The sequence below is a fragment of the Monocercomonoides exilis genome (assembly GCF_001643675.1).
Source record: "Monocercomonoides exilis strain PA203 chromosome Unknown scaffold41-876177, whole genome shotgun sequence".
NCBI lineage: Eukaryota > Preaxostyla > Oxymonadida > Polymastigidae > Monocercomonoides > Monocercomonoides exilis.
The window spans coordinates 848,376-876,177 of NW_027150586.1; the positions used below are offsets into that span (position 1 = coordinate 848,376).

At 39.6% G+C, this 27,802-nt stretch overlaps 8 protein-coding genes across 8 annotated transcripts; all 8 read right to left on the reverse strand.

Moving 5' to 3' along the window:
* Nucleotides 1–741: 741 nt before the first annotated feature.
* Nucleotides 742–1,746, reverse strand: MONOS_13432c1 (uncharacterized protein; the record flags this gene model as incomplete). The annotated part of the gene is made up of 2 exons (XM_067866137.1): nucleotides 742–1,281; nucleotides 1,444–1,746. The coding sequence occupies 2 exons, from the start codon at nucleotides 1,744–1,746 to the stop codon at nucleotides 742–744; spliced, it is 843 nt and encodes a 280-aa protein (XP_067722631.1).
* A 194-nt stretch (nucleotides 1,747–1,940) lies between these two features.
* MONOS_13431c1 (uncharacterized protein) lies at nucleotides 1,941–2,810 on the reverse strand (the record flags this gene model as incomplete). Its single annotated transcript, XM_067866135.1, has 1 exon — nucleotides 1,941–2,810. One exon carries the CDS (start codon nucleotides 2,808–2,810, stop codon nucleotides 1,941–1,943), a length of 870 nt encoding a protein of 289 aa, XP_067722632.1.
* Nucleotides 2,811–2,850: 40 nt separating this feature from the next.
* On the reverse strand, nucleotides 2,851–3,423 carry MONOS_13430c1 (uncharacterized protein; the record flags this gene model as incomplete). The annotated part of the gene is made up of 1 exon (XM_067866133.1): nucleotides 2,851–3,423. One exon carries the CDS (start codon nucleotides 3,421–3,423, stop codon nucleotides 2,851–2,853), a length of 573 nt encoding a protein of 190 aa, XP_067722633.1.
* A 341-nt stretch (nucleotides 3,424–3,764) lies between these two features.
* Nucleotides 3,765–4,944, reverse strand: MONOS_13429c1 (uncharacterized protein; the record flags this gene model as incomplete). The annotated part of the gene is made up of 3 exons (XM_067866130.1): nucleotides 3,765–4,032; nucleotides 4,367–4,648; nucleotides 4,712–4,944. The coding sequence occupies 3 exons, from the start codon at nucleotides 4,942–4,944 to the stop codon at nucleotides 3,765–3,767; spliced, it is 783 nt and encodes a 260-aa protein (XP_067722634.1).
* A 518-nt stretch (nucleotides 4,945–5,462) lies between these two features.
* On the reverse strand, nucleotides 5,463–7,840 carry MONOS_18010 (uncharacterized protein; the record flags this gene model as incomplete). Its single annotated transcript, XM_067870989.1, has 2 exons — nucleotides 5,463–6,680; nucleotides 6,926–7,840. 2 exons carry the CDS (start codon nucleotides 7,838–7,840, stop codon nucleotides 5,463–5,465), a joined length of 2,133 nt encoding a protein of 710 aa, XP_067722635.1.
* A 1,485-nt stretch (nucleotides 7,841–9,325) lies between these two features.
* Nucleotides 9,326–9,822, reverse strand: MONOS_13427p1 (uncharacterized protein; the record flags this gene model as incomplete). The annotated part of the gene is made up of 1 exon (XM_067866127.1): nucleotides 9,326–9,822. Exon 1 carries the CDS (start codon nucleotides 9,773–9,775, stop codon nucleotides 9,326–9,328), a length of 450 nt encoding a protein of 149 aa, XP_067722636.1. The 5' UTR covers nucleotides 9,776–9,822.
* A 32-nt stretch (nucleotides 9,823–9,854) lies between these two features.
* MONOS_13427p2 (uncharacterized protein) lies at nucleotides 9,855–16,988 on the reverse strand (the record flags this gene model as incomplete). Its single annotated transcript, XM_067866128.1, has 1 exon — nucleotides 9,855–16,988. The coding sequence occupies one exon, from the start codon at nucleotides 16,986–16,988 to the stop codon at nucleotides 9,855–9,857; it is 7,134 nt and encodes a 2,377-aa protein (XP_067722637.1).
* Nucleotides 16,989–25,551: 8,563 nt separating this feature from the next.
* On the reverse strand, nucleotides 25,552–27,573 carry MONOS_13426 (uncharacterized protein; the record flags this gene model as incomplete). Its single annotated transcript, XM_067866126.1, has 1 exon — nucleotides 25,552–27,573. One exon carries the CDS (start codon nucleotides 27,571–27,573, stop codon nucleotides 25,552–25,554), a length of 2,022 nt encoding a protein of 673 aa, XP_067722638.1.
* Between the last annotated feature and the right edge of the window lie 229 nt (nucleotides 27,574–27,802).

The window sequence follows — 27,802 nt, forward strand, 5'->3', positions numbered from 1 at the left end:
TCTTTCGAGCATTTCCACAGTCAAAACTGAAAACTGTCCATAACCATCCATCTCTTTAACAATATCATCCTATTCACAAAACATATGTTTTTGTTCATTTTCAGAATATTTTTCATGCGTTGCAAGCAACTCTGAAAATAAAAGTGATAAGAGAAAATCATCAGGAAAATGTTTTATTTCTATCTAACGAACTTTACACAGCTCTTCGTTCAATTCTTCAAATGAAGAAGCCATTTTTATCTCATTTGATTCATCTGAAAGAAAAGAAAAAAATACTTATTAAGATTGTGTTCTTTTTTTCCTGATTGTTTATTTGGACAAACAATTTCAAGTTATGAATATGTTGTCTAATAACAATTTCCTTCATTTTTTTAAATTCAATCTGAAAATCAATTTTTTCATTGAATACAAAAAATTATATTTTTTTCGAAATTATATTGAAAAGGATTCAACATTATTTAAAAAAGAAAGTGATGAATCAATTCCTTCTCTTGTTTGAGAGACGCCACAATCTATGGGTCAGTCGCCCATTTGTATGTAAGGGTGAATTGGATAAAAACCGCTTTGCGCTTATAAAACCAAAAAGCGCAAAGAGAAGGAACTACAAAAAACACAAACAGTTTTGAAAACAGAACTTCAAACGGTGGGAGTGAAAACGGTGGTGGGCAAAGAGAAGGAATTGATTCTCCACTTTCTTTTTTAATTAAAGTGCATAAGCACCTTAATTATCAAGAAAGTGTTTCATCGATTCCTTCTCTTGTTTGAGAGAATCAATTTGTTGGATGATGAAGCCATCATCACTACCACAGTGTGCGTCTTCTTTGCTTTGTTGTTTTCTTCCTCCTTTTTTGCTTGCGACCTTGTTCGAATAATGAATTGTTCTTCAAGTGGTTCTCGTTTCTCCATCTCATCGTCAGGCTCATCCACTCGAGAGGGAAATTCAACAGAATTTTTCGCTTCTTCCACACTCATATGTGGCTTCATCAGGCGCTTATTGTCCCTTAACACCATTCCAGATTCCATTGACCTTCTCTCCTCTTTGTGCTTCTGGTCTCTTTCTGGTCTGACACACGCCTTGCCACCATCCTCTGCCGACCGCTTGGTTGCTAACTCTTCACTGGGAGCATTCATAGTTGAAGCAATCACTTTTCCAAAGGTTGAAGCAAGATTGGCCTTCACATAATGCTTTACCAAAGTGTCTGTTCTAGGGGATAGTCGGGCAAACTTCGCAATCTGAGTTGGTGGAATTCCAGACATCGTTAGCGTTGAAAGTGTTGCAGCCTTTATTGAATAAGGAGTAAAATGGCTCGGAATTCCTGCTTCCTTTAACGTCTCCTTTGCCAATCGTCTGATTCCTTTTACTGTTCGAGGATGAAATGTTTCGGTATTTAAAAACAATTAATTTCCATTTGGTCTTCTTCTTTGTATTTCTTCCCACAAAACCTGAATGGCCGAAGCTGGGCAAATCGCTGGGTTTTCATTCAAAAACGGAACGGCAATCTCTGTTCGATTAAGCGATGTTTTTGGCCTTGTGTTCAGGTATATTCCTTCATGCTCGAATCTGGATCGTTCCATATCTACCCTTTCCAACTCTGTAAACCTGCACGCAGTGAATAACATTGTAAGCACAATGACTTTCATTGTCAGATGTTTGAAGCTCAAAGTCTGATTTTCTCCAAGACTAGAAAAGTATGTCAAAATGGTCTTCGGATTCCAGATCTCTTGAACCTTCTTCTTTCTTGTCATCTCCGTTCTTCTAAACCCTCTGAACAGTATTTTTATTATAGGAATATCCCCCAAATTTGTGTTGAAAACCAAGCTTGTGAAGAATGAAATAGCTGAGAGGATAAGTTGCAAACATGACAGTTTCATTCCATTGTCTTTGAGTGTTATGAAAATACTCGAACATTGAGCGGCCCATTCATTAATATCCTCTGGAATTATGCCCATATCACTTTTTTCCCACTGTTCTCCAAAGTGTGCGAAGCCGAATAAATATCCACCCCACGTCGACAGAGCAATTCCTGCTCTGCATTCCTCTGCCAGTGAAACCGGGAAAGCTCTTTCCTCCAACGCCCTTCTCCACCAGCTCTCGCCTTTCTCTCTGGTGGATTGATCAATATGGCTCTCAACCTTCCTGGAAGGAGACATGCACCTGTGTTTGTCATTGATAGCCCCTTTCTCAACACTGTTCTCAGACTCCTCCATTCGAATGTCCGATGAGGTTTTATCTCCAATAGCACATCCCAGTTCTGCCCTTTCCAGTTCGGCAGGAGTAATACTACTGGTACTCTCTCCTTCTGTGCCTTCCGAATCGTCATTGGAATCAGTGGAATAGGTGGGTGTACCAGAACGCACTCGTTCTTCCATGGATATGCCAGACCGTCTTCTCCCAATGGGCTTCCTATTCCGCACCAACGCTCGACCTTGTGGTTGTGTTGAGCTGCAAAGGCATCCAGCGTTGGAGAAACTTGAAGAGTTGCCAAGATTTCTGTGAGCTCGCTGTCTGCAATGCTGTAGTCTCCTGCTCTTTCCAGGCGGGATAAAGCATCGGCTCTTGTGTTTCGCAATCCGGGGAGATGAACTGCTTTCAGGACTATATTCAATTTCTCCTTCAATGTCCATATCCTTTTGAGTGTCGGGCGAAGATTCCTTCCTGCATTCCATCTGTTCACGTTGAAAACGACTGCCGAATTGTCTGACCGAAGTTGTAACTGTGATATCCGACTTTCTGATAGGATTGGGGCAAAGTGAGTTAAAGCAAGTTCTACTGCTTTTAATTCTCTGTAGTTGGATGATTGGTTTTTCATGGAGAATGGAAAACGACTGTGACAATCTAGTGACATTCTGTTAATTCTGAGGGTTGCTCCCCAGGAGCATTCTGATGCATCTGTGGTTAGAACTGCTTCTGGAATAAACACTGGATTTAGTCTGCGTCTGGGGTTCTTCCTCAATGTCCATCTCCATCTTCTTATCTGCTGGAGGATTGACGCATTCAGCCTCATCATTCCATCCCATCCGCCTGTCGTAACTCCTTTCTGCAACAATTTGCAGATTGATTGGAGGTGTAAAGATGCATCTGGCAGAACGAAGCGTGTAGAACTGAGCTTTCCCACGAATGATGCGAAGTCCTTCACTCTGACAGTCTTGGCTCTTATGCATAATCTCTCCCACTTGTGACACAGCTCTCGCACTGCCTATCTTCTTTCCTTTGATAGACAAACATCGAAGCTGGTTGTGTTCCATTCGAATCCCAAAAAACTGAACTGCGAACTCGGAATGAGGTTGCACTTCTTCTTGTCTATCAGCAGATCGAGGCTTTCCAAAAATACGATTATTTCCTGAATTATTTTCTTCAAGACTTCTTGATCTTGATGCAGAAAAAGAAGATCGTCCAAATAGGCAACGACTCTGACATCCCATCTTTTTCTTATCTCCACTGTCACCTTCCTCATTATATGTGTGAACAGTTGCGGTGCATCTTCAAAGCTGAAAGGCATGCCTTTGAAGGAGTAATCTCTTCCCATGAATCTGAAAGCAAGATAGGGTATTAGTTCTTTTGATACTGGGATTAGATAATAAGCTTGTTCCAAGTCTAGGGATACAGCGTTATTCTTCCGTCTTATCAGCCGCTCCACTGTCTTCTCACCGTCGCACTTGAAATGTGTTCTTTTCACCTCTGCATTCAGTTTCCGACAATCGAGAATTTGTCTCCAGCTGCCTGACTTCTTTGAATGAGGAAAACATTGTTTCTGTATTTCACATCATTCTGCTCCATCGGGATAACGACTCCTGTTCGTATTTGTTCTTCTAATATCATCTTGAATTCCTGTATATTTTGTTGAATGAGAAGCAACGCTCAGTCTCTGAACTGAGCTTTGCTGAGAGCTTTTCTGGCTTGCTTGCTCTTCCATGTGGCCTGCACTTTTTTGCATATCAATTTCTCTCCTCCGATTTTCTTCCATGCTGAGAGGAACAAAGCGGTCCTCCCTCCTATTTGCCTCCTTTGCTCTGTTTCCTTGAGAACTGGGCCTAAAGTTGTTGAGGCCACCTTGGCCTCCTGCTCCAACTGCTCTGACTCCGCCTTCTTCCGAATTGATGTCTTCTTGAGAGGGCTGAGGACCGGGGGTATCTCCGAAAAAACTGTGGGCTTGAACGAAAAATGGTATGACTAAATCTTCTTTGAAGTGTTCCTGGTTGATCTCTTGCAGAAGGCTGAACACGTGTAAAAGGAAGTGCTGGTCTCTGGAAGTTTCTCTCCAGCTTGGCTTCTTTTCTTGTTTCTCTGAGAATCAGTTCCTGTTTCTCTGTAAGGATTCCCGTAGAAGTGTCTGTACTCATCGCTGAGGCAGCTCTGAAACCAAACCCGCCTTGAATTCGAACCGTTCGTGCCTCTTGAAGCGCCTTGGTAATCATAATCAAGATGTCAGCCAGTCTTTGTTTTGCACCTTCCTTTGAAGTCGGTATCTCGGCTAAGCCTATGAGCGCAGCTATAATTGCCTGGAAAAAATAAATCTCTACCTTGTGACCCGCTTGATCTAACGCGTCGTTAATCCAGTTTTCTGTTCTCTTGGCAGGGGGCGGTTCAAGTGATAATAACTGGCTAAAATCCTGTGTTGAATACTCCTCAACTACATCTTGAATGGATCTAGTGGTAAGCTTTAGATCAAAAATTGAAAAATTCGGCGCCTGTCCAAAAATGTCCTCAAACTCCTGACAAATACGTTGAGATATCTCTAAGTCATCTTCGTTCTCATTTCTGTCATCCGAATGGGTCACCTCCTGTGAAAAACTTTCCGATGACGAAGGTGAAAAAATTGAAGCGGAAGAAAATATGTTCGATTGAGATAAGGTCCCTGGTTGGCTTTGCGCCCCACTGTTCTGCATTACAGCCTCAGCCGTCGGCGCAAGTCCAACAATCGGAGGGAATTGTGAAGAAGACATCATTGATCAAATGTGGCGACTGACCCATAGATTGTGGTGTCTCTCTTACAAACAAGAGAAGGAATTGATGAAACACTTTCTTGATAATTAAGGTGCTAATGCACTTTAATTATTCAAATTATACAAAGAGAAGTCACTGTTATTGAAAAACAATAACAAATGAATAATAATTATTGTTATCGAGATAATTAGTTCTTTTGAAATGTTATTTTCATGATTTCTCAAAAGTGACAGAAAATTCTTCGCACCCTTTAAAAAAACAAATATTGAATTGCATCAACATTTATCAACAAAAAGATGAATTTGACGATTTTTTGTATTCATCGTAATATTTTCCGTGTGATATGTATAGAATAAAGTGAGAATAACATTGAATAGCTAAAATGGATGGACTAACAGCAAAGGAAACAAAAATGTTTCAAAATTATATTCAAATGAATACACATGGAAAAACAAATACTAATATATTTCAAAAAATCACCGTTTCCAATCATCCATTTCTTGTTATTTATTTTCTATTAGTTATTTGATCTTCTTTTCTTCACAACGATAACAACAATCACAATCGCCACAACTGCCACAACAACAATCGGAACAACAATAGCAACAATGATCCCTGTTTTATTCTTTTTGTTTTGATCTTTCAGTTTCTCTTGTCTCACTTTCACATACTTCTCATACACATCCTCAGGCTCTGATTCTGCATCTTTTGCTCCCTCCACCCACCCAGATGTTGATTCATCGAAGTCATTCGCAAACGCAAAGGCATCTTCTTGTTTGCAGAACTCTTCGAAGTCTGGGGCAATGATAAGCAGAGATGTTGTTTTCGAGCCAGCTGTGTTTGAGCTGTCAATCTCCAGGTTGTGTTCTGATGGAAGTTGCAGATTCGATGTTGCCTTGGGCATGTCAATGAATATTGCTCCTGATTTCCCTTCTGGTGCTGAACATGACTTGAATGAGCATTTGCTTGACCTTCCAATGGCCACTCTTGATTCCTCTGAACTGAGGGTGATATCCAACCCTGCTGCTGCTCCTTTCTCCGATTTCACTTCCTGAACATTCAATCCTTCGATTGAAACCTTCGAAGATGAATTGCTCCCATCATCGATGCTGATTGCTGCTCCACTTTCCACATTCACTTTGCTGATGTCCATTCCACTCAATGACACTTCACGGGCTCCAGAAAATGAAAATGGTGATGATGAGAATGTCACAAATGAGGTTTCATCTGTGCATTTCACTGTGTCCATTTCCACACTTCCATATGCCACGCTCACAAGACTGCTCTCCAAGGGGCTGTTTCCATTATCGTTTGCCATCATCCCTTCTTGTGATTGTGATCCTATTCTGACAAATCGACATGTTGATATTTTCAGTGATATTGAACCTGATCCTGCACTGATCAATGAGTCCCAATTCTTTTCTGTTGAAGAGAATTGGAATGCCAGATACTTGAATTCCACAATTCTCTGACAAGAAAAGAGAAAAGATGAAACAGAAACATCACAATTAATTGCAACTTCTATGTTTCCATCTCCATCGCTGTGAACTCCTTCAATTGTTATTCCACTGTTAATGCTGAAACTTATGGCTTCTGCTTTGATTGGATCAGATGTTTTGACAACATCAATGAAACATTTCCCACTCTTTTCCAAATATTCATATGCATCATAAATGCTATCGATTGCAGAATTAACATCGATTCCATTTCCCTCCCTCCATTCTTTACAAATGCCCTTGTCATATTGTCTGGTTTTGGGGGAGGTGGATCAAAATATGTGCTAATGAAATCACATTCTTTTTTTGTTTTATTGTCATAACCAACAACAAACCACAAATTATCATCTCGTGTGTAATCAGCTGCAAAACTTTCTTTCATTGCATCTGCGATATCTTTGAACAATGAATCATTATTCATTTCAAAATATAATCCAGTATTTCTCTTCACTCCATTATATTCAGATGAGCAATTCTGAAATACTAGATTCTTTCCATCTATTGGCCATATTAATTTAGATGCAGATCGTGCATTTGACAAATTCAAATAGATTCCTCCAGATTTAATGCCAGTACAAGATGAGAAAGAAGTAACTCCCGCATCTCCAACTGAAAATGAGCTTTCACTGTTTCTGCTTTCAAAGTATACTGTTCCTTCACTTCTTGATTGACATTCAGTGAAAGTGCTGTTACTCATCGTTACATCAATTTTGTTTACAGTTTCTCCATATATAAAAACAGTTGGAATGTTGCTTTTTATTTTCTTCAAAGTCACATTCGTCAATGAAACTGTTCCTGCAAATAGCAGATAAAAAGGGTTTCTAGAAAATGCAACTGTTGAATAATCATCAACACACTCAACTGAATCCATATTGAGATTTCCACCATGCATATGCACTAGGTAATAATTAACTGTTGATCCATCAAATGGTGGCCGAATAAATTGACAGTTTTTTATTGTAAGTTCACCAGAACCTCCATAAATAAATGGATCTTCACCGTTTCTATTTAATGTGGTTGGAAAAATGAATGCCAAGTAATTGAATTTTGTAACTCCACCACATGAAAATAGATATCTTTCTGGATGCACATCACAATCTATTGAAACAATTGTGTTTCCATTTCCATCGCTATTAACTCCTTCAATGCTGATTCCTTGGTTTTTGTAGAATTGAACTGCTTCTGCTGTAAATGCAGTTTCATCATTCACAACATAGATCTTGCATGCTTCATCATCCCCCAGCAGATAATATGCACTTTTCAATGATTTCTTTTCCTGACCGATCTCTGTTCCAGTGTGGGTTTCACTTCCACTTTGCTTCACATAAACTGTATATGGTTTTCCTTCATCCAATTCTTGTGAAATTGACAATGATATAATCAGAAAAACAAAAAGCATGAGTGTTGATGTTTCTTGATCAATATCACAACAGATCAACAAATCCTTAATACAAAGAAAACAGAATGCAATTAATGGTTTGCTTTTCTTCAAAGATCATTTGATAAGTGCATTTATCATAATTTAACAGTTTCCACCACGAATGAAACACTCATTAAAGAAGATAAACTGATTCAATTAACAAAAATAAGTTAACGCCCATAAAAATATATTTGAAGCCCCTTTTGTTCATCATTGCTTCGTTTTGATTTGAAAAAACATTTGTCAAAATAAGCAACATGCGCATATAAATTAATATGGTTTTAATAATTATGAACAAAATGCGAGTGGATTCATGATGTTCACAACAAATATTTATCAAATTCAAAAACGAAAGTTCTCTTGAAGATTAATATATTTCAAATGATGGTTTATAAACTGAAAAATAATATCTTTTGCAACAAAATAAGAGTTTCATTATTTGATATCAACGAACAAACAGTTTGGATGCATGTTACAAAAGAAATAATTTTGAATATTTCATGATATGTTTTTCAAAAAACAAGGATTAACTTTTTCAATGGATGAAATTCCATGTTGGATCATTGCCCATTTCTCAAATCACATGGTGATTTGCATTGAAAAGCATTTTGATTTTTTTTCTTCGAATCATTAAATGTTTCGTCTTTTTCCAATGTTTATGTGATGAGCAAGAGATTCGCAAAATCACCACCACTCTCTCTATTTTGTTTTATGATGAATGGAATAGTAGAAAAGAGTGGTTGCACAGATGCTTGAAATAGTGGAATGTTATGTTTTTAAAAGATAGCTCGTTCTCTTTTCCAATTAGAAAACAATTCATCCATTTTTGTGAACTTCAAAAGAATTGAAATAAATGAAAAAACTATTGTTATAACTGGATTAAATCATCCAATTTTTCAAATTGAAAAAATCAATTTCTTGTTCAACTGTTCAAGAAACAAAGAGATAAAAAGGGGAGATAAATGATATTCAGACTTAACTGAATATTCGTGCATGCTTTTCTCTTAATGTTCTCTTTTGAATAACATTTCCACAACTTCCCTCAAAAATGGAGAGTCACAAAAAGAAAACCAATTCACATCCGAAAGCACTTTCATATTTTAATGGTTTTTGATGTGCAAAGAGTATCTCTGATTTTTCGACTCTTCCTATTTCAATTGCAATAACGAAATCGAAGAACATTTTCAAACATTCAAAAGCCATAAATTCTCGCTCCTTTTAATCTGCAATGTGAAATCACTCTTCTGCTGAGAGACAATGAGAAAAAGATAGTTTGCATCTGCTTTTTGTGTTGATATGAAAATAACAAATGAGTTGATTCAACAAAATAAAGAAAAAGAGAAAACATATTTAAAGATAAACAAACATAAAACAAATCAGCAAAACCAGAAATCCTTTTTCGTATGAACAACTTTGAATCCTTTTCCTTCACACACAGTCACACACCCATCAATCCCATCATGCTCACTCTGGTGCTTCCTCCATTGCCGTGCTGTCTTCCACCCCTGCCATCTGAAGCCCCCTTTCAGTCATCGCCACTGCAAGAATTACAAACGGTCGCAGCCGGCACAGCGTGCTCAGCAGCATTTTCTTCACCAGATCTGTTCGGCTCACCATATACGAGAAAAACAGCATCTCAAACGCCTCCACCAGCTCCCCATAGTCTTCACACTCCTCACACTCCTCACGCTCCTCACTTTTCTTTTTCCTGATCAATTCTGCTTTGTCTTCCTCAACCAAGCTCTCAAACATCTCCTCAAGCAGAAAGAATAGCACACGCATTCCATAGCTCAGCGTCTTGTTCCTGTGCCTTGCAAACACATTCCTTTTGCCCTCGCTTTTCATTGTTCCATTCTTTCCTTTCACTTTTCCCCTTTTCCCATGCCCGCCCCAAGCATCAGTCCAGGTGCCCATCTTGCAGCAGTCTTTGCCTTGACCTTTCTCACTCGCTATGTTCCCTTCCCCCAGAACAGCTTCACCCTCCCCTGCCTCTTCACCCCAGCTGCAAAACCCAGCAAACGGAATTCCGCACCCACACTCCCGAACCACCCTGCTTCTGCCTCTTGCATGCAGCTGGTGCTTGTTCAGCACAAGAACTGCACCAGCTCCCTCTCTCGTCTCTTGGCACAGCTGAATCCGAACGAACAACCCTGCTCCCACTCGCTTCCGGAAACTCCACCGTTCTCATGAACCGCCCATCTTCGCTAACCTCAACAGCACTCAACGCACAAAAGAAACTCAGCGCACATGCACGGCTCACCCCGTCCTTTGAAAACAGAAGCCGAAAATAAACCAGATGCAGCTGGTTCGCAACCACATCCCGCACAAAATCTCCCACCATCTTCTGCGCCCTCACACTCCGCCTCTTCTTCCTCACACACTCCTCCTCTCCAAATGCCTCTGCTTCAGCACCTGCCTCTGCCTCAGCACCTGCCTCTGCTTCCGTCTCATAGCTCGACTCCTTCAGCAGCAGCACAACAAGCGCTGTGATCACACACCTCACCTTCCTGTCTCCGCTGCCCAGCAGCCACTGCCCCATCTGCCTCACAATCCCACACACTCCCAGCAGCGGCCCTGCCGGCAGCGGCACAACAAGTCCCAGAATCTTCAGCCCTGCAAGCGCTGCCTCCCTGCTCCCCACTGCAAGACTCTCTCTCACAACATCCACTATCCCCATCACCACCTTCTTCATCCCATCCCCAACACACTCCACTCTCTTGTATCTCCGAAGGGTGAACAGCGACAGATTCAGCGATCGCTGAAATCCTCCCAATCCCCTGCTCTCTTCTGTTGATTCTGCTTCTCTTGAGTTGCCATCCTCACCCATCCCCTTCGCCTCCTTTCTCTTCAATGGATTCAAATGCGACTCCCCACAACCCTCGTAGAAAGCACATTCAGCCACACGCTCCCGCACATACTCGCTCTTCAGCAGCGAATGAATCGCATGCAGAGCAGAAAGCGATGCTGACTCAACAAACAAACATTCCTCCTCCACCTCCTCCTCTGCCCCTGCTCCTTTTCTTTCCTTGCATCCAATCCTCTTTTCTTCTTCTTCTTCTTCTTCTTCTTCTTCTTCTTCTTCTTCTTCTTCCTCCTCTTCCTCTTCCTCCTCCTCCTCCTCTTCTTCTTCTTCTTCATCCTCCTTCTCCAAAACTTTCCCTTTTGCCTTTGCCTCAGCAATCTTCTTTTCCAGCTCCTCCAGCTCCTCAATCTCTCTGAACTCCTTCAAGTCCTTCTCTCTCGCTCCCATCAGCCGCCACCTTCCAACAACTGCCAGCGCCACCCCCAAAAGCGGCTCCAGCATCCCGTTCTTGAAAAACAACACCCGCTCCTTCGTGTCTCCACTCATCCCAATCCTTGGACAGCCATCCCCCAACCTTCTGCTCCCCTGAACAGTGTGCACCACTTCCATCAGCGCATCGTCCCAGTGGCTCCCAAAATAGAAGTCTCGGTAGTAGTGCCCCTTCTCTGCTGCCAAACACTCCCCCTCTCCCCTCTTCTCCTTATCTCCTTTCTTCTTCCTTCTCAGATTCCTCTTCTCTTCCTCCGCGTTGTCCGTTTCGTCTGACGATGAGCCATCAAATGCAACTGAACATTCAAATCCTGCTCCTTTCCCCTCTTCCCCCTCTTCATCGCTGTCTTCGTCTCCAAACGGGTTCAGATGCTCAGCAGACTCCCCCTCAAACACCTCTTCATTCGTGTCCCCTAGCAGCATCTCAATCCCACTCAGCACTTTGCTCACAAATCGCACCCCAAATGACCTGTCCTCAAACACGCTTCGGGGGCAGGACGACTCCTGCTCTGCAAACTGCAGCAGCGACACTGGGTTCTGAAGAAAGTGCGACGGCGACAGTGCTGCCAGCGTGGCGCTGTGAGAATGCTTGGGCGATGAAAGTGGAGATGCCAAAGGAGATGCCAAAGGAGATGCCAAAGGCGAAGGTGGAGGAGATGGAGATGGAGAGAAAAAGGTGTTCAGCGAAGCACTTGTTGCACTTGCCGAAGCTGGTAATGATTTTGAAGAAGGAGATGAGGAGGAGGAAGAAGAAAAAGGAGAAGATGGAGAAGTCACTGTTGTTGTTGTTGTGGTTGTTGTTGGGCTTTCGTTGCAAAAAGGCAGCCCTCTCGAGTGTTTCACAAACACCTCTGAATATGTCGACCCCGTCACAATCTGAACCCCATCTCCAAACATCTCGCTGAATGGCTCCTCTTCATCGCTGCCATTTTCTTCCTTCCCTTCTTCATTTTCAGTTCCCTTCTTCTCTTTCCAACCCCCACTCATATCTTCTTCATCCTCGTTGCAAGACAAAATGCCATGCGATTTCCTCTTCAAAAAAGATGTTGATGCTGCAAGTTCATTCACAGCATCCTCCCTTTCTGAACGGACAAACGCTGTTCGACGAGGAGTGCAAGGCAGGCACAAACAAGGGGAATTACAGCGCATTTGAGCATCAGCGATGGCATCATGCACTTTGATGTGGCTGGATGGCGGGAACAGCACAGACGAGGGCAGCTTGGGTCCTCCCTGCTCAGCACAAGTCACTGCCAGATGTGATTCCTTCAACTCTGTCGTCATTTTCAGCTGCTCAGAAACTCCAATCGGCACAGCATTTGGCACGTCCTCCGAACAGACACAGCACACATCCACATCATCCATCTCAGGCGATTCTGCATTCACCACGCAAGGCAACCCCGATGAGCCTGGTGGATTGGCACAGCTGCAACCATCGTTCTCATCTTCACCAAAAACACCACAACGCAAATTCGGCTGCACTGCCTGATGCCCCACACGCCTCCCACACGCCATGCTCGCTGCAATCGGACTCAGAAGTACTCTGCTTTTCGTCGGTGACACATTCACCCGATCAGCATCAACACTAATCCGCCTCCTCGCTGGTGGCGAGCTTGCATGCTGTGCCAACAAACACAATGAAGATGAAGGTGAAGATGAGGATGGCAAAGGCGCTGATTCAAAATGCTTCTTCTCTCCAAGTGTTTTGTCTTGAACTGCAACTCCACCTGAGCCCTCCTCCCTGCTCTCCTCTTCCTTCCCTGCCTGCCTCGCAAACGAAAACAATCTCTTGAAGAACCCCATTTTCTCCCGCTTTGTCCTCAGCCCCATTTCCTCTGCTTTCTCTTTCATTTCTCTTTCCTTTTCTCCTCCTCTTCCTCCTCTTCCTCCTCTTCCTTCCCTCTTTCCCTCATCATCATACACACTCTTTCCAACCCCTTCAATCGAAAAGCTCCTTCCCCTTCCCTTCTCTCCCCTTTCTTTCCCTTCCTCCTCCTTCTCCTCCTCCTCTTTTCTCCTCGCTTTCTCTTCTCTCATTGAAAGACTCTTCTGCTCCTCCCGATGCACCGCCTCTGTCTTCAGTGCCTCCATCTCCCTCACCCACCCCTCTACCGCCTTCGGGTGTGTTCTCCTCAAAAACCGATCCACCCTCAGAACAAGCTCCGGCTGCCGATCCCACTCAAACTCCTGTCTGCCTTCCTTCGCAGAGCTTCTTCTTCCCCCATCTACTCCAAATGGCAGGCAACCACAGCTGCTCCCTGCTCCGGCTCCTGCTCTCTGCAACCGCTCTTTCTCTTCCCGCACCCACTCTCCAAGCATCCGAAACCGCAGCGACGGAACAACAGACGGATTCGCAATCAGCAGCGACTCCCCCGACCGCAGCCCCAGACACACCGAGCATCCCTCGCTGAACGGCGAGGTGTCAACATTCGTCTCCCTCGTGCCCTCCAAAGTGGACGGCACAACTGCACAGAATTTGGGGCGTCGGTGGCGCGGAGGCAGCAGCAGAGACGAAGAACGCAACGACGCGCTGGATGCACTCGACTCGACAGCCGAAAGGAAAGACAGCACTCGCCAGTTCACAACAAACTGTGTGGGGAAGAAGTACACCTGCGATGGCTTGCTCTGCCCTCTTCCTCTTCCATCCATCGACTGAAGATCCAGAACAAAAGACGAATTGCTCGGCTGCCTTGCTTGTGAAGTGTGTTGAAGAATACCATCAGACGGCAAAGAAAGAGAAGAAGATAAAGATGATGATGATGATGATGATGCTGAAGTGATTCGAGGTGAAGTGGTTGAAGACGAAGTGGTTGAGTTTTCGAGTGGATAACTCACAGAAAGTGGTGCAAAGTGTGCCAAATCTCTTTTTTCTGCTGTGCCTTCCCACTCGCCTGACGAAGCAGTGGATGAAACAGACAGACTTCCCATTCCTGATGAACACCCCTTTTCTTTGCTGTTCTTCGAAACCAGTTGACCTTTGCTTGGAAGCACATCACAAGAAGACAACATCGAATCTGCTTCGCAATTGCTCCTTTTCTGCGAAGCAGGACGAAATTCCAGAAGCGACTGAAGCTGCCCAAAGTGCAATGTTGTCCCTTTCTCCTTTTCCATTTTCTTCTTCTGCTTCTTCTTCATTATCGTCTTCATTCTCCTTTCTCTCCTCCAAATCCTCTTTTCCTCTGCTTGCTGCTGCTGCTCCTTCCATTTCGGATAAAACCGCCCCAAAAACGCCTCTTCAAACGGAGTTATTTCTGCGCCTGCCCCAAGCGCTTCCGCAGACACAACTCGCACTGACTCACTCTCTCTTCTCACACACCCCGTCTCTCCTGCTGCCTGCAATCGCAATTGCTTCGATCGTTCCAATGGCGCTGCTGCCTCTGATGCCCCTATCCTCACACAGCATCCTGCTGCTTCCATCGCCTTCTCCTCGTTCTCCAGAAGAATCAGATGCATAAACACATTCTCCGGCAGACACCTTCTTCCTCTCCCTTCTCTTCCCTCTTCCACTCCTCTGCCCTCTTCAACGCTCCGCAGTGTGATCTGCTCCAACACATCCACATTCCTTTTGCCCATCCTGCTCTGCCGCCTTCTCCCTCGCCTCAGCATCTCCTCAGGCGCCACAAATCCACACGGCCTAAATGTCTGCTCACCCTCTTCATAAACAGGTGCCATATAGCTCTCAAAGCATCCCTCACTCTCATCACTCCCATCACTCCCATTCTTCTTTGATCCCATCGAATGTTTGTCTTCATCCTGCTTTTTCTCCTTCTTCTCCTTCATCTTCTTCTCCTTCTCCCTCTTCTTCATCTGCTGCTTCACTCCAGCCCAACACATCCCCTCTTCTCTTCTTTCTCTTCTGTCTGCTTTCCAGCCTCCTTCTGACAGAGCAGACGAGCGTGCTTTCTGAGAACGCTCTTCTCTCTCCTTCTGATAGGCAGCTGCGAGGCAAGTGCTGTCTGAAGAGCGCTCTTTCCCTTCTGAAGGTGCAATGTGCCTCTGAAACAGCCCAAATTCCAGCTCTTTGTCTCCTTTCGGAATCTTGAACGAGGAAACAGAAGAAGACGTTGTTGATGATGATGATGGTTCAGTTGCTTTGTTGGTTGTGAATGGCTTCTGTTCGAAAACACATTTCTGTCCAACAGCATTGGACAATGCACTCACCCCACAAAATGCCTTCTCACACTTTTCTGCTGCATCCCTCGCATTTGAAGGACAAGGTCTGAAATGCGAATAATCAACCACCGGAAACAGCGAAGAAAGAGGCATTTTGGAGGAAGCAGGCAACAAGGTTGGAGTTCTTTCTGCACAAAGATTGATGCTGTTTGTGTTTTGCGTTTGATTTTTCTTCATTTCTTTCTTTGAGTGCTGCCTTGTCTCTTCCACCCCCAATCTCCATGCTCCAGCTGCTGCTGAATGGCTCCTCTCCACCTTGTTTCCCATCCTTCTTTCTCTTCTTTCTCTTCTTTCTCTTCTTCCTTCTCCTCCTCCTCCTTCCCCTCCTCCCCCTTTCACCACCAAATACCCTCGAAAAGTCCGTCGCCCTTTCACCTTCCGAATCTCCACTGCCTCTTTCCCAACTGACCCTCTGCTGTTCGTCGACACCGCATACCGCTGCCGACGCACACGATACAAAACAAGCTCTGCCTGTGCTGAATTCGAAGTGCCCTGCTGGCACAGGCAAGACTGCCCCTCTCCATCTCCACCTCCACCTCCACTCCTCTCAATCACACAGTCCTCTTCCTCACACTCTGTTCGCACAAGCGGAACAACACTTTTCTTCTTCTTCTGCCGCTTCTTCTTTTCCCCTTTCTCCTTCTTCTCTCTTCTCCTCGCTGTGAACCCAAGCACCTCCATCCCGTCCGACGACAAAATCACATGCTCAATCTCTTCCCCGTCTCCAATCCGCCTCCCTTCAAACAGTCGTGTCTCTGCTCTTGTCCTCCCACAAAGCTCCTCCTCGCACAGCCCCATCTCCACCCCTGCAAAATATCGGTCTTCCATTCTTCTGAGCTCTTCTCCTTCTCCTTCTTCCTCTTTCTCTCTGTCTTCCTCTTCTTTGCTGCTCTCCTCTTCGCTTGCTGCCTCTTGCTCTGTCGTCGACTGCCACAGCGGCGACTGAAACCGGCGCAGCGTCGGCAGAGGCGCCGATGCAGACCGCATGCTGCTCAAAGGGCGGAACCTTCCATTCGGCGGAGAAATCATCTGCTGCTCAGCCAGACACGAAGAACACAGCATCCCTGGCAGACAAGATGAATCAGATGACGAAGATGATGATGAAGTTGATGATGAGGATGATGATGAGGATGATGAATGAAACGACGATGAATGAGATGGATGAGTGAGGCAGTCAGAAGGAGAGCGGCAGAAGGCAAGTGGCGAGGTGTTTGGAGGAGTGCCACGTGCTGCAGTCGACCGGCCGCGCTGCTTCGGAGGCGAAGGGAGGGTGGGCAGCGGCGCAGACGGTGACACATCCATCCCGCCAAAACGGAACCGCACCGGCTCCTCCACCGGAAGAGGCACAGACACACCTCCAGACACACATGTTGACTCAGATGCATTTGTTGAATGTGACATGGGAGATGTCATTGGAGCAATCAGCTGCCGAGAAGATGACAAAGAAGACAAAGAAGGAGAAGCATCCTTCGCTGCTGCCCACTCTGCGCTGCTGTGCACAGCCTTCTGCAGCAGATTCCGCTGCCCCTCTGAAAGCAGCACACTTCCTCTCTCTGCGCCTCGCCCGCAAATCACCGGCCTCGCCTTGCTCTCTCTTATCTCCCTTCTCTCTCTGCTTTCCCTTCTCTCTCTGCTCTCCTGCGGATACAACATCTGCAGCTCCATCGGCGGAAGGCGCAGAGGAGACTTTGCTTCGGCGACGGCTGCTTCGGCGGAGTGTGCTGCCAGAAAGAGGACTGCGGCAGAGACACACACTCCTTCTGCCCATCCAGCACCCCTCCTCTGCTTCCCTGCTTTTCTTTCTCCAACTCTTCTGCTTTCCAGCTGTTGCTGAGGCAACTCTCAGACGTTGACATTTTTATTTCCTCATCTTCATCCTCTTCCTCCTCTTCCCCTTCCTCCTCCTCTTCATCATCATCTTCATCATCTTCTTCCTCTTTCTTTGCTTCCAGCAGCTCCTGTCGGCAGGCACGCCAAGCTTGCTCTCTTTCCTCAAGAAGCTGTCGAGTGCTTTCGCCAAACAGAACATCAACTGCCTTCACAACAGCATCCATAAGCACCACCTCGTTCTGCACTCCGTCATAGCAACGCACATACACGCACATAGAGAGAGAAAGAGAAAGAGAAAGAGAAAGAGAAAGAGAAATTCATAAACATCAAAAATATTCATATGAATGAATGAATCGACAAATAAAAAATGAGTGAGTGAGTGAATGAATAAATCAACAAACAAGAAATTTAAAGCATGTTTTTTTAAAAAAAAAAATAAAAATAAAAATAAAAACCAAAAAAATTTGCAAAGCTACATGAGGCACACCATATGGAACATAAATAGCTCTTTTCGCTGTGCAAGGCTCGTTCTGTCAAACCCCAAGTTGTGCATCGCAATCATCGTCCGCAACTGGTCGCACAAGTCCGTCTGCCTCTGTGACTCTTGCCCATCACTCTGTCCCGCTTCTGCGCCTGTCTCTCCAAGCGCACAAAGTGCTTTGTGCAGAATGCTCTTCATCGGCTGGTATTTTGCTGTGGCAGAGGCTGATAAAGATGGTGGGACTTTCGACGATGCCACTCCGAGAACGACATCTCGCCCGCTCGCCACACGCCTCAGACGTGACTTGCTGTTTGGGCTGAGTATCACCACACATGCCTCTGCATATTTCATAAGCACAAATCGGGCAATGCTCAATATAACAGGAGCCACGGAAATCAAAGGTTGATCAGGAAAATCCATCCTCAGCGTCAAAACCTTCAAAAACGACGGATAAAGAGACTCACAGAATTTTACAAGAGAAAACTTGGCGAAATAAATAAAAAATTCACTTGTCGAAATAAAAGCTTTACTCTCAAACTGGTGTTACAACTTCTGGTTCTGAACGATGCCCATAAATGTCAACAAGATTCAAAGATACCGTTTCATGCAAAAATGCATCGGCATAAGCCAAATTTTCAATCAGATTGGTTGAAATAACATGCTTGGGCAATCGAGCTTTTTTTTGTTTTCGCTGTTTGACTGGGGGGAATAGAAGCGGTTCTACCCCAGCCTTTACCGGATTCCATTTAAAGTTCCCAAATGGGCTCCTGAGTCTTTTTTGTACTGCTGAGGGAATGTGAATTGTTTCATTTAAGCAAGACTTAGAAAACAAATTTCGTTTCTCCAAAGAAGAACTCGTTTTCTCGCGCTGCTTCATGATTTTTGTCTATAAGAGCGCGTTGATGTTATTTTACACTCGCAATAGTTTTCACTTTGCATGACTGGACGCTTTTTTTAAAAACAACTCCCATAACAAAATGCAATTGAAAAACAAAATGTGAAATTTCATAGTTAATTTCAAAAGACAATGCATCTTGCAAAACGATGGCTTGCAATACGTTCTTGATGCATGACAACTGCTATAAAATAGAAATTGAGCTATTTCAAAATTGTTTATTCTTTCACACAAAAAATAATTCAAAATGGGAATTTTTCAAAAAAATTGAATAATTTTCATACGAAATAGAAAAATCTTTTTAAAAACAAATATATTTTATCTGTTTTTTTTCAATAAGAATAATCTGATTAATGCACTTAGGGAAAATCAACATAGTGAAAACAGCATTTAATCAATTAACAAAAAAAATTGACTCAAATTTATTTCTTCAAATTTTTCTTTATTGAATCTTGATTAATATCCCGATGTGAATTAAAATGCTTATGATGAAGAAACAAACAAATAAAATATTCCCAGATATTTTTTATGATTTGAAAAAGAATGACCCAAAAAATAAGTTTTCTGTTCTTAATAACAACAATGCGATCAAAATAATTATTTTTGCAATGAAAATAAAAATTTCTCATGCTTTCATTGGAAAAAAGATTTTTGTGGAAAAAATGACCTTTTAACAAAACAATGAAAATTTTTAAAAAATTGCTCACTCGCACACAAAGTTTAAGCTGATACAGTTTTTAAAAACGAAAACAATGGAAAAAATCTACTCAAACATATTTTCAAATGATTGTGAATAAAAAATTCGTCAGTTGAATAATAATTGTTATTTTGAATGGTAAATTAGTAATTTTGAGTTCATGAAATTTTAATTTTGAATCATTTTTGGCGTATATCTTTAAATTATAAATTCATCAAATATAATATAGGTAATTCTTTTTCACGTGGGACGAAATTTTTGACTTCATGTATATTTTTCAACACTATATTTTCTTTCATTTTTCTCAATCTTTTAATTTCACTTTGTTTTTTTTCCATGAAAATGAAAGACTTGAAATAATGAGATGACAGAAAAGTTTGGAACAGTTTTTTTCTACATAAATTCAAGAATTTCATTCCATTCATGTTTTTTTCAAAAAAATATTTTGAATCGAAATTTTGAAAAAAAACAAAGTTTGGAGATACATTCGATGATGAATTTCGCTATGAAATGAATTTTCTGCTTCACTTTCATGTTAAACATATGTTTCAGTGATAATTGAAAAGCATAGAACATTTCAACTTTAATTAATCTTCCTGTGATTTGAAACTCTATAATTATCGATACTCCGAAAAAATATGTGATTTTAAAAGTTTTTACAAATCATTTGAAGATTAATTAAATAAAAACAATGATTTTTTTTTTTTTTTACTAATAATGATTTCTCATTTTCAAAATAAAAAAAACAGATTTGATTTCTTTCTGTTCAACAAGTTATTTATTGTCGCCTGAACATTTGTTTGCATTATTTTTATCAAATTATTCAATTTCTTATTGCTTTCTTGCTTTTCTTTCGTTTTTCTTTAGACTATTTTAATAAATTAATCATTCAATCCCACTTTTTTTCGGAAGGAGTTCTATTGTCTTTGTTTGATAGTTCAGTAATATTCAATTAAATGGGTGATTCTTTTTGATTTCATGTTTTTTCTGTTTTATTTTTCGATTTTTGTATTTGTCAGAAAAACTTGGAAATCAATCAAATGTTCTTGATAATGACACTTATGCACCTCGCTGTCTTTCTTTTGTAACGGATGTTTTTTCGGCAAACAATATCAAAGCATTGAACATATCGATAAATATTCTCTCGTCAATAACATCAAACCTGGAAATAATACTCACTCCAAAGAAATATATTATTTCAAAAATAATCACTCAAATTGGAAGAAAAAACAAAAACTGAGGAAATTGTGTTTGCATTATCATATAAGTGATAATTGTTGGCATTATCCATTTATTTATCAAAAAATTTCAAATTAATGATATGGGACAAAATATAAGACTTCAGGCATTTTCATAGATAAATTATGCACTTTTGATTAACTTTTTCTGAACAAAAAATACAAATAAATCGGGTTCATTTTTTGAAATACATGTGATGTCACAGAATATAATGTTACGCAATTATTTATCCCTGATTGCAGATATGAAAATCCAATTTATTATCAAATCTGAGAAAGATTCACAAGGTTATGAGTGAAACAACTATTTATTGCTTTATGCAAAAAAGCTTGAAAGTCCGTATTTTCCCCCTTATGTTCGAAATTCAAGAAATAAACCTTCAGCTCAATGAAAACAGCATTGATTCTTCTCATTATCCGATTTTCATATCCAACGTTTGCTTTTATAATAACTGCAATGCAACAAACTATCAGATACAGATGCAGTTTTGAGTGGGAATTGATAAAGGCTTGAATTCACACAAAGAAAATTTTATTGTTCACAAAAACAATCACCAATATGCAAGTTTCATATTGGATTTTTTTCAGAAATGAATTGTGCTTTCAACGAGGGGCTTTTAACATTCAAAGATTTGTTGTTCATTTGACTACAGGATATAATATAAAAAGTCATTAATTTTATTCAAATGTGTTGTATTTCAAACAAGCTGCATCAGAACACAATCAACATTTTTTTGGTGTCATTTCCAGAAAAAGCAATAAATGGGTGATTATTTTTGAAATCCTATATTTTCTGTCAAATTTTTCGGTTTGAATTATTGTTATGAATATTTAAAAATGAACCCTGAAAAGTGATAGAGCTATTTTGTGGCGCATCTGCTATTTTTTTTTCAAATCAAACTTTGGCTTTTGAAACGAAAAATAAATTTTTAAATTTTGTTTGAAATTATTTAACAAATGACAATGAATTTTCATTAAAAGAAACATACCGAGAAAAGTTATGATTTCAAAAAAAATTACCCAAATGGCACATTATTATTAACAAGCTTCATTATCAACAAAAAAAGAAAAAGAAAAAGAAAAATGATTATGGAATATGCATAAACTCACATTAATGCGGGTTAATGCATATATCATAAAACTTATCTCATGATTTTCTTTATTGTTAATATTAAATTTTGTTTTCCCATTGTTTCAAAGAAAAATGAAAAAATATTTAAAATATCCAGACTTCATAAATTTCATTCAATCTATTGATTTTTTTATATAAAATCATGAACTGATAAAACAATGATTACTAAAAAATATTAATGCTTTTGAAAAATGAACAAAGATTTTTTCCACTTCATGTTTAAAAGAAAGTTGTTAATGATGTTGTTCATTCTTCATATTTCAATAATAATTCTAACATCAAAAACTTTTCACTTTTCTGTATTCATCGTAAACTGAAGCACATTCTCCATCTCCGGCCTCAAAAGTGTTTGAATCTTATTCGAAGAGATCAATACTTCGTTGAAGATCATTTTTTGCGGTATTTGTTTATTTTTTTCATTTCAAAAAAACTATTTATGATTTCCTCATCGGTTTCTTGATCATTGTCTGATCAAAAGAACATTTTTCAAAAATCTTCTGAAAAACAAATGGGATATTTGAAATGTGTCTAAGTTATTTTGAAAAGTTCCTTTTGTTTAATTTTCATGAAAAAATGAAAATTTCACGTCTTTATCAAATTTCTCTTTTCACTTATGAAACTTCACGAAAATGCATAAATTAACATTGTTAAGCATTCATATCCATACGGGTGAATTTTGGTTTGTTGGAATGAAAATTTGATGAAAAAATTCAATTTTCCTTTTCACCTGAAAATTAAACAAAAGGAACTTTTCAAAATAATTAAGACATGTTATCAGAAATTTTTCTCTGTTCATTGAACAAAATGTTGCACTTCAGACTTTTTAACAGAAAAACACTGCACCACCGACAAACTTTTCGTGATCAAATAATTTAAATAAAATCTGTTCGTTTTTTGAAATACATGTTAAGTCACATAACATTATATAATTAAATCAATGATGGATTCAAACTAATATAAAAATATCTTGTTTATTCAGATATTGAAGAATATTTTATAAAATTATTCGAAAAATAAAGTTTTTATGATTTGTGAATAAAAAGCTTCAAAGTCCATATTTCAATTCATATTTTAGAAATCTTGCAAAATTATTCTCAAACAAATTATTTTTGTGGAGAAGTTGAAAAAGAATTTTATTGTTAAAAATGAATTATTCCAACACTGAAAATAACATGTTGTTTCAAGCAATGAATGAAAATAACATTTTGAGTTTTTGAAGAATAATTTGAAAGAAACAAATTTTTGAAATACGGTTATCCAAAACATACACATATTATTTCAAAAATAGTATCCCGCATGGAACGTGATTTTTGAATGGTCTCAAATGTTTAATCTTATGGTTGAATAAAACATTTCATTCCATTATTATTTTTTGAAATCAATCCGTCAAATTTCATCGCTATGCAAACCATTTCAAGTTGGAAATCAATATATTGAATTGATTTGTTCCATAACAATATAAATGGTTGAATTGCTGGAATTGATCGAAGAATTCAATTTTTTGTTAAATTGAATAATAAAATGTCGAAATATTTTTGAAAAGTTCCTTTTGTTCAGTATTCAGGTTTATATGAAATTTGAATATTTTCATCAAATTTTCATTCCAACTCACTAAAAGCTTCCAGAATGGAAATAAATGCTTGATAAAGTTATTATTTCTATTCTGGAAACTTTTGGTGAATTGGATGAAATTTTCTTCAAAATACATAATTTTTGTTTTCACCTGAAATTAAACAAAATGAACTTTTCAAAAAAATTTGGACAAATATTTGCAAAATATTATTTTTAAAAAAAATAGCATGTATCTGATATAATATGGTTCTTTAATCATATTTGTTGAATAATATTGCATTAGTCGTGAACATTTTATTGTCAGAAATTCACATGTAATAGTTTTTTCCTTCAGAAATATATCAAATGGAACAAAATTTAATATGATTGAACATAAGGTTACTTTTAGGGAACCTCAAAAATTGAAAATTTGCTCATAAAAATGCTTTTTGTTAACAAGCAAACTTTCATCAACACTCTTTGATGTTGAATGCATGTTTTATTATCATTTTGCTTTTATAGGGTTTTCTTTTCAAAAACAACTATCCCCTTTTGAAATTTTAGAAAAATATTTTAGAAGAGTTATTTTTATTCTAAAAAAAGATATCTTTAGATTTCTTTTTTGATTGATGGTGTTATTTGCGATTGTTATAGTTCGAAACAGCTCAATTGGGGCGAAATTATTTCTTTTATGAAAAAACTTTGTTTTGTTCCAAACTTTTTCCCTATCTTATCATAAAATATCAAACATTCCCATACTTTAGTGTGAAGAAAAAAAAGAAAATTGATAAAAACATCAAAAATAATTTGGTGGAACAAAATTCATAAAACCTAAAATTTCGTCCCAATTCAAGTATTCAAATGAAGTTTGAATAAATTCTTTTGAAATTTCAGATGTGAATAGAAAACCATTCAATCATTTTTGACTTATAGTAACTTTCATAATAGGCGGACACTTTCCTAATGGCCGGACAGTAGCCTTTTCTCAGCAGCTAATGAACGTAGAATTTTGATTTTTTCCCACATCGATCGTAAGGCGAATATGAGTATATGAAGCATTCTGAGAATACTTTATTCTTGTTCATTCATTTTTTAAAAATAAATTTTGTTTTTCGGAGAAATTCGGAAAAACTAATTACTCCGTGTTTCTCCGAAAAACAAAATTTATTTTTAAAAAATGAATGAACAAGAATAAAGTATTCTCAGAATGCTTCATATACTCATATTCGCCTTACGATCGATGTGGGAAAAAATCAAAATTCTACGTTCATTAGCTGCTGAGAAAAGGCTACTGTCCGGCCATTAGGAAAGTGTCCGCCTATTATGAAAGTTACTATATATCAATAGGTTAGTATATGCATAATGCATTAATAATATCTCAATCTTTGAGTTTTTGGATTCATATTCATGTATTAAAGCAAAAAAGCGGGTGCTCCTAAAGTTACCTTTTGTCTATGATTGCAGCAATGATGCCAATTAGCCGAATTGAAAATGTGATTAATATATTGACACAAATTGGAATTGAATTTTTTTTGATGAAGGAAGTTTTAATGAATTAATATAATAACAACGCAAAAGCTTGATAATCCTTTTTTCCCCCTAATCAAAAATTACTCCGAAATCTTTATTGAAAACAACAAAATTCAACAGTTTTTCATCCAAAAAACAAGCTCTAAATAGAAAATTAAATCAAACAAAGCATTTCCACTATTCCAAGATTATATAAACGAAGGAAAGTTGAGACTGATATAAAAAATAAAAAAAAAATAAAGATATTTAAAAAAGAATAAATCCTTATGTCAATCAGCACGACTTTTCTTTAAATCTTTCAATGAGAAAATTTGTTCACGAAATCAGTATAACTTTTTAATCCATCACATAATGCAATATTTGATAAATATTCAAAAAGTTGATATCAGAGGTTTTGCTTTATTCGAGCGGTCATATCAATTTCTCCATTGGCATTGAATAGAATTTTTTCTGTTTAAAAAGCAAAAATTCTATCAAATACTCCAGATCGACAAAATGTTCCGCTTTTATTAACTTTTATTTATCTTTAAAAAGTGATCATGCATTCTCTTTCTTGATTAACATTTCTGGCGTTCTTCTGGGGAGAGCGTCTCAGAAAACATTAACATTGACGCACAAACAAAAAATTTGATGTGCTATGACATTACAAGAAGAAGTAGAAAAACAAGTGAATGAATATTGTAAGTGTTTCCAAAAAAAATATATTGAATAATAAGTGCAGGCTGATGACACAATTAATGGGCTTTAAATTCATCAGTCTTTGATTTCTTGTGAGAACAGTGCTTCCTTCACTTTCTTGTTTCAATATTCTCTCCTTTGTTCTGTCTGCTCAGCACAGGATGATCACTTTCCATATGTTTAGTATTCTTTGTCTTCAAAACACACTTGTGTACTCAAACCCTCTGCTCTCGTTTTCTGATTCTGCCTCAATACCAATTGCATCAGTCATCATCAGGACTGCTGCGCCTTCAGGAAACAATTCCACAAGGATACGCTTCATATTCGCAAGTGACAGTCTATCCCCAACATTCGATGACAAACACTGTTTCGCCATCGATTTCAAACGAGATCCCTCAACTTTGCCCAAGTTTGGCCTTTCTCCGTTCACAATCTTCTGCCCTGCCACTTCTGCCTCATACTCTCCAAATGGAATCTCCAGTGTCAAACACTCCCACAGCATCATCCCTATCGAAAAAGCAACAGATTCCTTTGTCGCTCCCAATTTCTTGTTCATCAGCAACTCTGGTGCCTTCCACCTCAGGCACTCCTTTTTGAAGTCATCCTCATCCTCAAAGGCGGATGAAGGAAGAGAGTCACTATCATCATCACTGGCAGATGTGACAACAGTTGAAGATGAAATGGATGACGAGTCTGAATCATCATCTGACAATAAGTCAGAGTGCATCACAATACAAATCACCATGTGTTCGGAGAACAAAACTATGTGAGGACTCATATTGGCAAGTGACTGAAGAGGATTTTCCATTTCATCAAAAGAGTGAATTGCTCCGTTCGCCACCCAGAACAGGATCTGAGCAGCTGTTTGTTCTCTTTCCTTCAATGTGCCAATTGCCATCTCTTTTGTCTTATTCCTTCCGTGGAGCAGCATGAACAATGAATCCCTCATATCCACAATCAGCTTCTCATGTGGAGATGAACAGGCCATCGCATCCACCAGATTCGACATTGATGATGTGGTTGGGCACAGATCCTCTCCACGAACAAATGTTGAATCTGAATCAGTTGTTGAAATGGATGAGATAGATGAAATAGATGGCGATAGTGTTCTCTTCCTTATCCCTTCTTCCTTCTCATCAACCTTCTCTAGCATCCATTCTGGGATCTTGTCTGAGTCTCTCCCCAAAATATATTCCGTTGAGCCACATTCACTCAACAAATGCTCTGACGACTCGGAATGTCCCAAGCTTTTCGCATGCACTCTCTTCTTTATCCTCTCTTCATTCTTCTTCTCTGCCTCCTTCTCTGCTCTCCTCCACTGCTCCTCTGGTGACATCTCCATCGTCACCATCTCAAACACCTTTGGATCCTTTTTAATTGTATCATCTACTATTTCCTTGTATTTTCTTGCTTCTTCTTTTGCACTTCTCCATCGAATAATTGCAATAACAGATACAACAAGAACAATCAAAAGAACAACAGCCAGAATAATCACAACAAAGAACCATGATGATTTCGCTTCATTTTCTTCTTTGACGATGTTCCCATCTCCTTTTCCATCGGGCTCGCTTCTGTTCCTCAAAACAGCCATAGAAGTGAATGCTTGAGCATCTAGTCTCCCAAACAAAATTCTCACCGATATTTCTGCTTCTTCTGGAGCCGAGTCAATGAAGCCTGAATCGATGGTCGAGAAGACATTTGTCTCCGATCCAAATGAATCCTCTTTCAAATCAAATGTTGTGATTGACTTTTCATCACCAACAGATATCACCACCTGAAACGAAAGGTTGCACGGAAGAAGCAGCGATCCTTCAAAGACTATCTTTGCTGAATCTTTTTCTTTCTCCATTTTTGCTGAATCCAAAATGGGAATGAAAAATGGAGAAATTCGTTCACCTGCCATCCCATCCAATTCGCACCCATCATTCAGAATCCAGAGAGATGTGTTTGGCAAGATTCCATCTCCCCCTTTCAAGCTGACAACATTCAACATTCCACAATCCGAGCAGATGATGTTCCTTCGAGCCGAAGGATATCCCTCAACAGATGGATTATTGTTCTCAAATTCTCCTTTTGTTATGGAAAGAGAGCCATCTGAAACTGATAACCCTCCAGCCGATGAATTCGATATTGTTGTTTCTTTCATTATCACAGAACTCTTCGCAATGTGTACAAGAGATCCATTCCACTGACAGATCTCATCAACAACTTCATTCATCTCTGAGACTGAAATCAGATTTCCTTCAAACTTACACGAATCAATCAATACGTTGTTGGCCGACAATATTGCCACTTGACTTCATTTCATGGAATCTGAAATACACTTATCAAGTGAGCAGTTAAACATTTCAAAAGCTGATGCAGTTTGATATGACCTAACAACACAAGGACCAGAAGAAGATTGAATGATGTTTGCAAACATCATTCAATCTTCTTCTGGTCTGTGT